The sequence below is a fragment of the Anoplophora glabripennis genome, unplaced genomic scaffold (genome assembly GCF_000390285.2).
Source record: "Anoplophora glabripennis isolate ALB-LARVAE unplaced genomic scaffold, Agla_2.0 scaffold13, whole genome shotgun sequence".
In the NCBI taxonomy this organism is placed as follows: Eukaryota; Metazoa; Arthropoda; class Insecta; order Coleoptera; family Cerambycidae; genus Anoplophora; species Anoplophora glabripennis.
Window position 1 is genome coordinate 1355146 of NW_019416478.1, and position 13597 is coordinate 1368742.

Below are 13597 nucleotides of genomic sequence, written 5' to 3' on the forward strand. Positions count from 1 at the left end.
TTTATATGATTTTTGAAAACACTTCCAATAACTTCAACTTTCTGAATACTAAATAGGGCAATCTTGATGTACAAAACTTTTTGTGTGCTAAAAATACACATTTTTCAAAAAGATGTGAAGTTTTTACAGTCTAATAATAATAGTACTATAAAAAATCTGCAAATATTATTTTTACGGTAAAATTATTGAGAACTATTATGGGAGTTAATATTTACCCCTTTAATAATATTGATGAACATGGGCGTAGCCAAGGGGGGCAGAGGGGCCACGGCCTGCCCTAATTCTAACTGCATGCTGCAGGTTTAAAAAATTACATTATTATCAGTTCTATATAGTTTTAATTAATATAAAAATTTAAATTTATCAGTACGAAAATTTAAATTTAGTTCAAATAAATGAAAGTATGTAATTTTGTCAATATATCCCCACATTTCTTGAAAAAAGTATAATTTTTAATTTTGTCCAATTAAAATAATGTCATTTTCTGCTAAATTAAGAAAAAAGAAGCAAAAGGTGTTAGAAAAAATTTCTTACTTGCTATTAATTTTGAAATTCGCTATATACTTGAGAGGAGAGATACTAAAAAGTTATATGAACAAAGTAGAAATTAACGTAAAGGGAATATTAATATTATAAAATAATGACAATAAACCGACAAATATAGGACACATTTATACTTCACTTATTTACTTTTCAGCAATGTGTCATCCAGTGGCAATACTTTATAAGTAGACAGATTACAAATGAAATTTGAAAAAAAATTGCATAAATTCGAGAAATTCCCTGGAAATATCATGGATATTTCCTTGAGATTTACAAATTTATGAAATTCCCTAATGATCCCAGGTTTTCTAAAATCGTATGTGTTATATAAACATTTTAGTTTCCCCAAACATAATAGTCGAGTAGATTTAGATTTGGATATAACAAATGACTTTTTATTAGGAGTATACGCATAAATAATTAGCCCAGAAATAATTATTCAAGCAGGCACCAGTCAAAATATTTTTATTTCCTAACCAACAAACCAGCCTGAGTGGCATTTAGGGTGGTAAATAAATATAAATTTAATATATTGGATGACATTATACAAAGTGATGAGTTTTCCAGATATATATGCATATGGTATCAACGTTGTTGGAAGTCGACGATGCGAGCTTCTTGAGTTACATTCAACTACAGCACGACTATAAAAGAACACATGAATTTAATATAATATTTTAATTACAAACAGTTAAAAAAGTTCTTTAAGAAAGCTTTTCGAATATACTTTCTACATGTTACCCTGTAGAGAACTATTTTTTAGTTAAAGTTGTTGTTAGTTGCCTTGGGGCAGGCAACTAACAATAACCTGGTGGTGGACTTTGCATTTTTTACAGTAAAATATTGTTTTTCCCCAAGCTTCGCAACGTATAATTAATAAACTATCTATAAACAATTTTTATAATTACCTTGTTTGCAGTCTCAGTATCTTCACTAGGATAATTATTTTGCATTTTTCTTGTCGAGCAAATACTTGATACTTCTTGTAGAATACTACTTACTGAATGACAGTACCAATATTTGTTTTTCAAGGCACATTTGATGATATTTTTAATGTAATATTCTTGAGAATGGAAGAAAACTCAAATATCGGAGAAAATTGAAACTGTAACCCATACAACGCCTATATATCGGCAAAAACATAATTTGATTTTCTATAACATGGTGCAAAAAAATACAGGGTGTTCCACTTGAATTTGAAAAGCTTTGTCGGTTTTAAATTTTCAAAATGTAACCTGAAAAATCGGACACTTTGTATAATTTTCTTCAGGTAATTTTGATAGTAGAATGTAGTGCATCTTATTCTTACGTTCTTTGCGTGTTCCGAAAAGCAAGTGAAAGCTTCCAGAACGAGGAGAGATATAAAGGAATTTTCGAAACGCTTGCATCTGTCAAAATTTTTATAAAATGTCGATTATCTCGAAAACGGTTAGATTTAAATACAGGAAAACTTTAACATTTTTGATTCATTTTTATTCTATTTTGTCGATAATATAATAATATACAGGGTGTTCCATTTAAAATAACCAAGTTGACAACTATTTCTGGTACAACCGGAAGTACTGGCATTATTATCATTCAAGAAAGCGTATTTGATAACCTCCGTAAACAAAATTTCAGAGACACATTACTTTTGGTTTTTCTGAAACGTTTATAGGCCACTTACCGTGAAGAACCCTGTACAGGGTGTCCCACTAAGGTTGGCGAGGTACGATACTAGGGAAAGTATAGGCCTTAGAACTTCGGGAAAAAAATTTTGATTAATTAATCAACCAAGAGAAATCGCTGGAAATAGTTTTCAAGTTCGTAGCTCGACCGCAAGGGGGCGCAATCTACATAACAAAACATAGAGTTGAATTTTTCTTAGAAATGTTTCCTATTCAGGTATATTAAATAGTACAAATATGGATAGTCGGATTCATTGCGCATAACTTTCGTTATTGCCATTTTGTTCTATCTCGACAGAAAGGCTGGGGGAAGCCCCTAATGATCAGAAAAATGCATTTTTTTAAGGATTGGCTCATCAAAAGCCCATAGTGTTGTACCTCGTTGGAAAGGTCTTTTCATGCATGAATGCGTAATGTCATTTACCTCAACATGAAAACCTATACATGGCCTTATTTCAAAAGAATGCCGTTATATGGATTTTTCTCAAAAATTTTGGACGCAATATGCTATAGTTTTCTTTACATAAATGAATTTAGCATAAAATTGATGGATATAGTATAAGTCTGAAATTTCTAACGAAAGTGTTGTTTATTTATTGAAATAACAGGATAAAACTTTTTATAGATTAGTTTGAAGAGCATAAAAATAGCTACATTTTGACGGCAAAAAGGGTTCGATATTTTTTTTATCAAGTTATTAGCAAATTAGTGAGCAGAAAATAAACAATGGTAATGAAAAGACATTTAAACACCAAAACAAAATGCGAAGCTCTACTAGGGCCTCTACTTTCTCTAATATTGTACCCTGCCGACCTTAGTGGAACACCCTGTATATCTGTTAACACAAAAAATAGAAATATTTTAGATTCAGACGTCGAATAAACCCTTTGAGGAATAAATCTCAAAACATTCTAATCCCTTTCTAATCTATGTAATACTCGTATAAATAAATAGAAGGATCAGCTTGCGTCCCTAGACTTTTTTACGAAAAAGTGTCGCCACTTGGCTCCTGGTGTGCAAGGCATGTGTTGTGAAAGCCTAACAACGTTCTAACTTCTGTATTTGAATAAACGTGGAGGCCATAAATCAAACGAGACAAATACGTTGCACCCGGTCTCCAATAATATTTGCCGACATACCGTCCCTATTTTGACAGGATAACGATACGGCGATAACGAAATATGCCAAGAATTTAAAAAAAAAAATTAGAAACAGTAGAAACGAAATTTTGATCAGCTAATGCGGCGCTGCATTTTCTATTAACTATTTTATGAATTACACTATGTGTTGATGTTAGTTGTCCATTCGTCCCTGAATAAATTAAATGAATAAATATTTAAATCAGGTTTTGAACGATCAAAGCCTATGCTCTATAATCACCACAACAATATAATATTTATGAATGAGGCCTAAATAATGTTCCCCTGTCAATTAAAGTGTTGTTTGTTTTAATGAAGCAAATTGGTTTTAATTATAAACATGTAAATTTATCGTTATTTTGTTTACATTTTTCGGATACTTACCCGAATTTTTTTAAACACCCATTTAGAGAAATACTCAGACGTTTTAAAATGCATAAAAAACTAAAAGAAAATTGTATGATTGATATTTTTTTAACATAAAATAAAATTTTATAGAGATTTTCTTTTAATAAATAGAGCTTTTCGAATTATAAGTAGAACAATGCCAGCATTCATAGAACAGAAAATTATAATTAAATTAAGCATTTCTTCTCCATAACACTTTGGCCTTTGGCGGCATCAACAAAGTGTCTTAATTACAAAATCGTGAGAACAGCTGCTTCACTTTCGTCTATTCGTGGATTTACTACACAATGTTTACAATAAATAAATAAAAACATAATAATTAAGGATCTATAAACATCTTCGGATGTAAATAATAATAATTTTTTAAATTTTAGGTCAATATATTTACTTATACTATACAGGGTGTTTCACTGTAAGTGGCCTATTAAAAGTTTCAGATAAACCGAAAATAATATGACTGACATTTTGTTTACGGGGGTTATCAGATATATTCTCTTCAATGAAAATAGTGCCATCAACATAGCACTTCCGGTTATATTAGTTATTTACTGGAAAGAACGGTATGAAAGCTGTTTGACAGAGACAGTCTCAATATCATAAGTACTCATATATTTTGAAATACATATATTGAAAACTAATAGTGAATTTGATTTTAAATTTATTTGTCAGTAACATGTACAGGGTGATTCACTATATTTTGACCCCCCCCCATTAACTTTTATGTTTTAAGAGTTATAAAAAATGTGAAATACAAAAGTTGGACGAGTTTTCGAAAGTGATAGTAGAAAAACAAATGACGTCCAAACAAAATGTACCCTGTATATTTTTTACATATTTGGATAGAACGTTACCTGTCGAGCAGTCATATAGGATTTGTTGGGTCCATCTCTAACAAAAAGCGAGATCATTATTAAAAACCGAAAATAAGATGTCTTGTTCGTCTTTTAGGCATTTCTGTCTTTTTTCCAATTACGATTTATAGTTGCAATATATTTTGACATATTGGACATTGATATAGTCCAAAATGCGTATAGGTATAGGTATTTTAACTAAATATCACTGATTAGGCAGTGAGAGGCCTATTTACTCATGGACAATGTTATATGGTAGGCCGTGACAGTGACAGGTAACGTCATGACAACATTGTTATTGTTTGACAGTTTGTATTATTATTTTATCAAAATGGGTTACACAAATTGAAATATTATAGGAATTAAAATAGAGTTATTCTCCATATTCTATTTTAATTCCTAATAATATTTAAATTTTCTAGTTCTGTGTAACCCTTTTTAATTAAATAATAATACAAACTGTCAATCAATAACAATGTTATCATGACATTGCTATCTGTCACTATCACGACACGACCTACCATTAACATTGTCTTGAGTAATTGACCTCACACGGTCTAATTAGTGAGATTTAGTTAAAAATACCTATATGCATTTTGGGCCGTATCAATGTCCGACATGTCAAAATATATTTCAACTAAATCTAAATCTTTACGTAATTGGAAAAAAGGCAGAAATTCCTGAAAGAGGTCTAAATTACAAGATGTCTTATTTTCTTAATAAAAAACCTTTTCGTTTTTTAATATTATCTCGCTTATTGTTAGAGATGGACATAACAAACCCTATGCTCGAGAGGGAAAGCTCTATCCAAATATGCAAAAATATACAGGGTGTTCCATTTAAATTAACAAAGTTAACATCCCCAGCCATTTTGTTTGGAGTTCATTTGTTTTTCTATAATTTCCGAAAAATTCATAAAAAATCATGCAACTTTTGTATTTCACATTTTTTATAACTCTTAAAACAAAAAAGTTTAATGGGGGGGGGGGGGCAAAATATAGTGAACCACTCTGTACACACAATCTTCTAGAGTTTTATTTAATTCAGTCTCTACTATTTTTAAAACAAGAAATGGAACAATCGAAAGACTTTCTGAGAATATTAAAATATCAAATATTGATAAAACAAGACAATTTAGTAAATTCAGTATTTTATAGGAAGAAATATTTTTTTATTATAGACCAAAAAGTATCAAAGCATCTAACAATAGTAATAATTAGTCTTTGTTTTTTATTATCGCTCTGCATTTGTATTTGCATAAAAAAAAATCGGCGAATACATACGCATGCGTGATCACGGATCCGTTGTAACCACGTGATCATCAACATCCAATCGGTTCTGACCTTGACGGAGTGTCAAGTCGTTTTACTGATGCACAATTGGATACTGATGATCACGTGGTTACAACGGATCCGTGATCACACATGCATGTGGATCCAGGCTAATGCCTACTGTACAGGGTGGACCAAATTTGACATAGGTATGGATGAGACAGACAGAAGAGTCGAAATTAACCCACCCTGTACAGGGAGCTTGAAAATTAAATTAATGTTTGTAGTAACATACATTTATTTTTTCGCAGTCCTCTGATATTTGCGTTTGAGATTTTCAAAGCACAAAAACAGTGTAAACAACTTTTTATTTTAAAGTTTTTTACCTTGCAGTCTTCGCATATGCCCAGTGAGGAAAACACGTCGGTCGACTGCGTTTCCTCGGCGTGTGAGAATTTTGAGAACGTAGGCGTTCCGAAGCATCTGTTAAAAATATCAAAATTGACTAATTGCTTCAGTTTGAGCCGGCTGTGACACTTGTTGCTCGGCTGATGCTCTTTTATTTCAGTTCGGCGAGCGGGCGGACGGACGAGCACAAGTGTTATTTAGCGTTCCATGTCCGGCCAATTTAATTAGACCAATTAAAAGTTTCAATTAACTGGGCTGAAATAGAGGAATTTGTGGTGTTTACTGTGCGAGAGACATCGAGGTTTCGGACGGCCGGCATGGATTTCATGCACTACCCCGTGATGCTGGAGGAGGCGGGTTTGGCGAAGAACGTTTCGAACAATAAGAGAAGGAAATCCTCGAGTTACGGAAATGGGGCGGAGGATTTTTCTGGGCCCGTGAGACAGAGGAGCCAGGCGAACGCCAGGGAGAGGGACAGGACTCACAGGTATTCTTATTTTTCATTAGTAAAGTAAGAAAAGATAAAACATGGCATACTGCGATTACTACGTAATGTTTACTACCAGTAAATATAAGTTTCTATAAGATTTCGCGGTACCCAAAATGTTACGTTGCAATTGTCGCATCACATGGAAATTCCTGTGATTTAGAGTGGACATCTATTGCGTAAAAATCTAATAAAGTTAGAACAAGTTTAATAAAAAAAACTGAGATGTATTTATTTTGATTAGAAGTGGCTAATCATATATGATTTCATATTCCTAGTTCTTATATGCGACTACTAGAATTTGTTTTGGTTAAAATTTAATTATTTTTGCAAGGCAATAGAATAAAAAAAAAATTATTGTATAATCTAGAGATGAAGATAAATATAAAGTAAATATTATTAGTAACTATTATATTTTTCACCCCAAACTACATTTTTCTTAAGTAGAAAGAAGATGATATATATACGCACTGCTATTTTTTTAAAACCCGACAAAAGCCAACTTTTTTATTTAAACTGATAGACTAGTACTTCCAAATGAAAAGTTGTAGGAATTAACTAGCGATTAAGAAAAATTTACAAATAATTCTTTCCGGTGTTGCCAGATTTCTGCAGTAGCTACTAAAATGATACTTTTTTAAATGGCAACACCGTATTTTTTTAACATTATTTGACAGACCTTCAAATTCAAAATAGAAAATGTTATGTTACGTTTCTTTTTTGGAATAGCCGTTTTAGAACAATCAGCAAAAACAACGAAAATAATCTGTAATGGTCAGGCACTAAAAGAAGCTAACATGGCAATTAAGGTCTTGGAAATTGAACAAAAATTGTGTTGTTCTATAGGAGCCATCATTATTGTACTGTCATTATGTTATTTGATAGCTGTTGTATTTGAATGTGTATAAAAAAATTACGTTTTAATTCAGTTGTTAAGATGATCAGTTCCACAATCAATCCACAAGGAAGTTGAATTAATTTTTAATTCCACGCAAGACATCCCGATAGGCCTCTTCCAAATCCGGAGTTTTTAAAGAATAACTTAGTAAAACTAAAAAACAACTAGAAGTGTGTGCCCAAGGATCTGCAAAAGGCTGAAAATCATCTTAACATCTTAATTAAACCCTTATTTTTATACACATTCAAATACAACAGTTGTCAAATACCACAATCACGGCACAGTAATGATGGGTCTTTTCAAACAACACAATTTTTGTTTAATATCCAAGGCCTACTATTGCTATGTTAGCTTCTTTTAGTTCCTGCCGACTGCAGATTATTTTCATTGTTTTTGTTGATTGTTCTAAAACGGCCATTCCAATAAAGAAATGTGATATATTTTTTATTTAGAATTTCAAGGTTTTTCAAATTATGTTAAAAAAATACGATGTTACCATTTAAAAAAATATTGTTTTTGTAGCTACTGCAGAAATCTGGCAACACCGGAAAAAATTATTTGCAAATTTTTCTTAATCAAGTTATTTCCTACAACTTTGCATTTGGAAGTACTAGTCTACGAGTTGAAATAAAAAAGTTGGCCTATGTCAGGTTTTAAAAAAATAGCACTGTATGTGTACCTACAAATTTATATCCCGTATGACCAAGGAATTAGGTTTTTTGTCGATGCCAAGATCATTGAAGTGCTATATGATTTTAATTGTTGCTATTGTTATTTTCATCATTCTCTATCATCCTTGTTTTTTTTTACTTTAATCTTTTGTCGCCTCTGATTTTGAAATTATTATAAAACAAAAAGGATTAAGGAAAAAATTCATTCTTCAACAAGATTATTTTTTTAAATAGGTACACTAACTGAAAGAAGTACCTACTTACATCGATTTCAACAAGTCTGAATAACACAATAATAAATTGAACGTCTTTTTTTTGTTATTCATTTTTAATTTTTTCAATATGTATAGAGAACCATTGGCACGCTTGGCAAAACTTTAATCTATAGCACAAATTAATGAAAAAACTTCCTAGAAACATGTGTCTGGAAACACTTCGATTTCAAGATACATTGAGTTAAAGTTTAACAACATATTAACGTTACTTCATTTGCAAGATAGGGGCTGAAACAATTTCATGTAAATTTGAATTAAATAAACAGGGCATACTTTCAGAGATGGGCTTTCAAAAATTCTATTTAACAAGACATTTTAACTTGACTCAATATGTCACTAGGTTGTACCCTTTTCGAGATAAATTGCAAAATGTCATATTCAAGTAATAATCTGCTTGTATGTAAATGAAATAGGTATACATACGAAGTGTTCCTTCGCAATTTGAAATAAACCAGTCTTTTCATTAATTTTAACACATTGTCGAAGACGATGGAGACATATTTATGGAACGCTCTTTATTTATTAGTGACCTAAACAGTATACAAGTACTGCAATACTTCAAACACAAAAAATAAACTGAATACTTCCTTGGTTAAATACTAGTATTTGGATCAATATATTCAGTTCAACTTCTAGAACCTTAACAAAAACTGTGGACATATTTTTTGCTCTCATTTGAAAAACATGATTTGAAAAAGATAAACAATCTTTGGCTGATGCTGCAAATTTTTTACTATCCACTTAACTTTGATTTATCAAAATAAATAAATAAAATCTAGAACTGTGATAAAATGCAAGATCTAATATGATTTAATTTATTTTATTGTTATTGCAACAAACCATTATATCTTGCAAATATACAGTGTGAATTTTGATAATACAATGCGAGGCCCACATAGAAGTTTTTGATGAAAAAAAATTTGCTATATAAAAAATTAAATGAGGGGTTGCCAACCCTAAGATCTGGAAAAAGTTTGCAAAATATATTTTTTAGGAACTACTTGAGTGATGGATAAATTTTTGTCAAAAAATTTTTTTTTTGTTAAAGTTACAGTATTATGAAATTTGAAAACCGGAATGTTTGTATCAAATTAAAATGAAATACGTGTAACTACAAAGAAAATTTAATTTTGTAATAAATAATTAAATAAAAACTGCCCAGTTGTATTATACCTATCAATCGATTATGAAGAAAATATTTTGCATAAATATTTGTAACCATTTTTGATATCTTGAGATCGACAATTCATAATTTGAATGGAAATTTTTTGTGATCTTTGTGTGAGCACATAGAAATCATCCCCTAAAAATGGTCATACTTCATTATTAAAATATGAATTCTATTTATTAAGCAAAAAATTCACTAATGCAGATTTTATTATTGAAGTTATATTGCATGAAGCATTAGTGTCCACCGATTATTCTGAATTTCCACTTTGAATAAGAGTTTTTAAATATTTTTGTTGTTTGACTTATATCTACTATTTTTGCTGACTATCAAATATCTAATCGCATATTTGATTGTCTATGAGATATTCTTTGAACTACTTATGTATTAAATATAATTTGATAAAAAATTGATCTATGGAGATTTTGCAAAAAATGTCTTAGTCCTGTAAACCTTATAAAAATTGGAGTGAAATTAAAAAAAGTGGATAAGTCATTATGAAAAACATCATTTTTAAAACAAGGTACTTCTTTTGAATCATTTCATTTCAACACTATCCAAATCTAGATAAAACTTTACAATCCTGGATGTTAGCTACTGTGAACAAAATCAGTTTTAAATACGCCCTTTGAAGGGCTGTAACTACCCTTTTCCTGTGTGTAATCAACTGTGAACAAAATCAGTTTTTAATATGCCCTTTAAAGGGCCTACCCCTTTTGAAATGTTTGCTTTTTGAGAAATGTAGATAATTTTTTATGTTTAAAGTTAAAATGCTCTTAAGATAGAACAATGGTTAATTCTTATTAAAATTGTTGGAAACGTAAGCACAAGTTATTGAAAAGCCACTACTTGAGTCTAAATAGTAGTGGAAAAAATATTCTCTTTAGTTTTTATAACAGTCTAGTACTAATGACCTAACAACTAGTGACTATCTGTAATGACAAAAAGATCGAACTAAAATTATTGTACACTCGAAGTTTTATTTTGTTTATATATAATTTAAAATATAAATAATGCAAGTGAATTCCTTTTGATTTAAGTTCAGCCCCTATTGTTTTAGCGTCAACACGGCTTTCTCAACATTGAGGACCTTGATTCCGACAGAGCCAAAGGACAGAAAACTGAGTAAAATAGAGACCCTACGATTGGCGTCGAGCTATATCTCACACCTTGGAACACAATTAATGGCAGGTACCTGTTGTAACTGTTTCTAAGGAAACTATTCAAAATCGAAATTTATAAAAGCACCAGTCTTACGACGCTGATACAGACATCTCTGTTGTAAGACACACTTTCGAGAAAAGAATAATACGATTTTTCTAGGTCCGATTGAACAGCCTTGTTTGAGACTATCGAAACTCGAAGATGAGAGCACGAAGACCAGCAGGCATCAAGTGTGTACCTTTTGCATAGCGCATAAAAAATCGCCTGTAGGTATAATCATCATTTAATTGAGTTTAAGCTAGTTTAATCGTTGTCTTTCAGAAAACTATCATGGCGGAAGACTTCGAGTGCCCCAATTTCGAGGGGCAGATATTTTTAACCCCCACCTCGCCTTCTACAATGACTACAGCGACAGTCTTAACGCCGAATGACCTGAGTAATATTTATTATTAAAAGTAAAAAATGCTCGTTATCGTGATGAGGCAGAAATTTTAAGTTATAGTTAAAAACAACCGATAATTAATCATAAAAAATGCGTGCATTTTTGGATGCCCAACATTTTTTTACAGATAAACACATTTTTTATTCACGGATGAGCAACATTCTGTAGATATAACGTTAGCGTAGTTATTTAAGGTTTATCTAGTACTAATCTTAAAATGTACTTAACTTTACCAAAGCATAAGCGTTTAACAAGTTTGTAACGAAACAATGATTTATGTTAAATCGCTTAAACTTTTCTGGGAATCTAAAATAATAAATTCTGTTAATTAATCCTGATGCCATTAACCATATGCAGTTTTAATTATCGTCAATGATATTTATTCGTTTTCCCAAGGCTGAGCCCATATTCATAAAAGAATTACGATTACGTCAGAATGTGTTCCACTTCAATTGAAATGTTATGGTTATGTTATGAATTTGAAATACTGAATGTTTCATGTCAAACATAATTGTTTACCATAAAATAACACTAAATAGAAAAATATAGTCCTGGAAATCAAAGTATATATAAAATATTAAAAAATATATTTTTTGTGGTTCTTTAGATGACTTCAAGTGTGTTCTATTTTTTCAGGTGGCAAGATATTAACTACAAGTCAGTCTTAGATATTTTATTTTAAAAATATTTCACTAACAATCTTACAAATGCATAGAAATGATTTACATTTAATTATTTTAGGGTTTGCAACTTTATATTTTCATTGATGATTGATTAAATTGGACTTAGCCGCAGGTAGAGAACAATAAAGATTTAATACATACTTAATTTTTTTGTACCTCGGGTAGATAATAAATTACATAAAATCAACTATTGTCAATCTGTTGGTTATTGACAAAAATAACACTCTTATAATTGTCTCGTTTTTTTTTAATAAAAAATATTTTGCATTTTTTGATAAATGCTATTAAAAAGTATAACCAAATTGTTGTGCACTTTTGGCTTTACCCAAGAATAACTCTTTTTCAAAATAATGCAGTGCTATCTTCAAAGAGTTACCGCAAAAATTGCCCATTTTTTCACAATTCGCAGAGAACTAAAGAAAATAGATAAAAATATGTTTTTGGTCTCAAATTATTCGTCGTAAAAAATTAAAATGAGCATAGCTTTTAGTTTTTTGAAAATTTTCAAAAATCACCCCTATTTAGGGGTTGAAAAGACGCCCATAATGAAGAATTGAATATTACCAATAAATATAAAAACTATTAGCATGTGAATTTTTCTATCGATGATTCTTGATACAAAGAAAGATTTATTCTCATGACTGAAATAAGCATGTTGAATTAGAAAATCCACCCTTAAGGGCGCTCAGGGGGTGGAATCATCCCCAAAAATAGAGAATATCAGAAATAATTGTAAAAATTCCAAAAAAATATAAAAGATAATTCACATGCTAGTAGTTTTTGTATCAATTGGTAATATTCAAATTCTTTATTTTTAACATTTTTTTAACCCCTAAGGTCGATTTTTTAAATTTTCAAAATACTGAAAGCTATGTTCATTTCAGTTTTTTACAACAAGTAATTTGCGACCAAAAACATATTTTTATGTATTTTTTTAAATTCTCTGCGAATTGGGTGAAAATCAGGTTTTTTGCGGTCACTCTTTGACCTTCCGTAGATCTTTTAATGAACATGTAAAAAAATAATTGAATGCAGGAGAAATATCTAAAAAAAATATATGATAATTCGATTTATAAAAATTCTACAAGATTAGAGAGGCTTTTTATTGGTAATGAATTAATTTACATACACTAATTTTAGATATTTTTTATTTAATATTTTGGATGTTTTGCTATATTTAAAAAGGAAAGAAAAAAAATATATACTATTAAAATATACAGTGCGTCCCAGAGGTAACGCAAAAAATTCGTATTTTATTTTGTGTTGTTTTCACAAAAACGCTAAAACAAGTCAATTAGGAAATAGGAATTGTCCTTTTGTCACGTTGCTTAAACCTTTTTTGCGCGATGTTTCATAAACCCATGACGTCATTGACATATTTTTTAAATAGCACTACCTAATTTTTTAAACATAAAAGGATAGCCCTTTCGAAGGGAAATGCGTTGATATTTTTTGTACCTACAATCAACCAAAACACGAAACATCTACAAATTCCCATTTTTTGGTGTGGCTCTGTTCTTGC

The 13597-nt window shown here is 30.5% G+C and overlaps 1 protein-coding gene across 1 annotated transcript; it reads left to right on the plus strand.

The window, feature by feature from the left end:
• The first annotated feature begins 6460 nt into the window (after positions 1-6460).
• Positions 6461-11784, plus strand: LOC108904218 (transcription factor 15-like). The gene is made up of 4 exons (XM_018706683.2): positions 6461-6774; positions 10847-10977; positions 11110-11216; positions 11272-11784. Exons 1-4 carry the CDS (start codon positions 6605-6607, stop codon positions 11401-11403), a joined length of 540 nt encoding a protein of 179 aa, XP_018562199.1. The 5' UTR covers positions 6461-6604; the 3' UTR covers positions 11404-11784.
• Positions 11785-13597: the final 1813 nt, after the last annotated feature.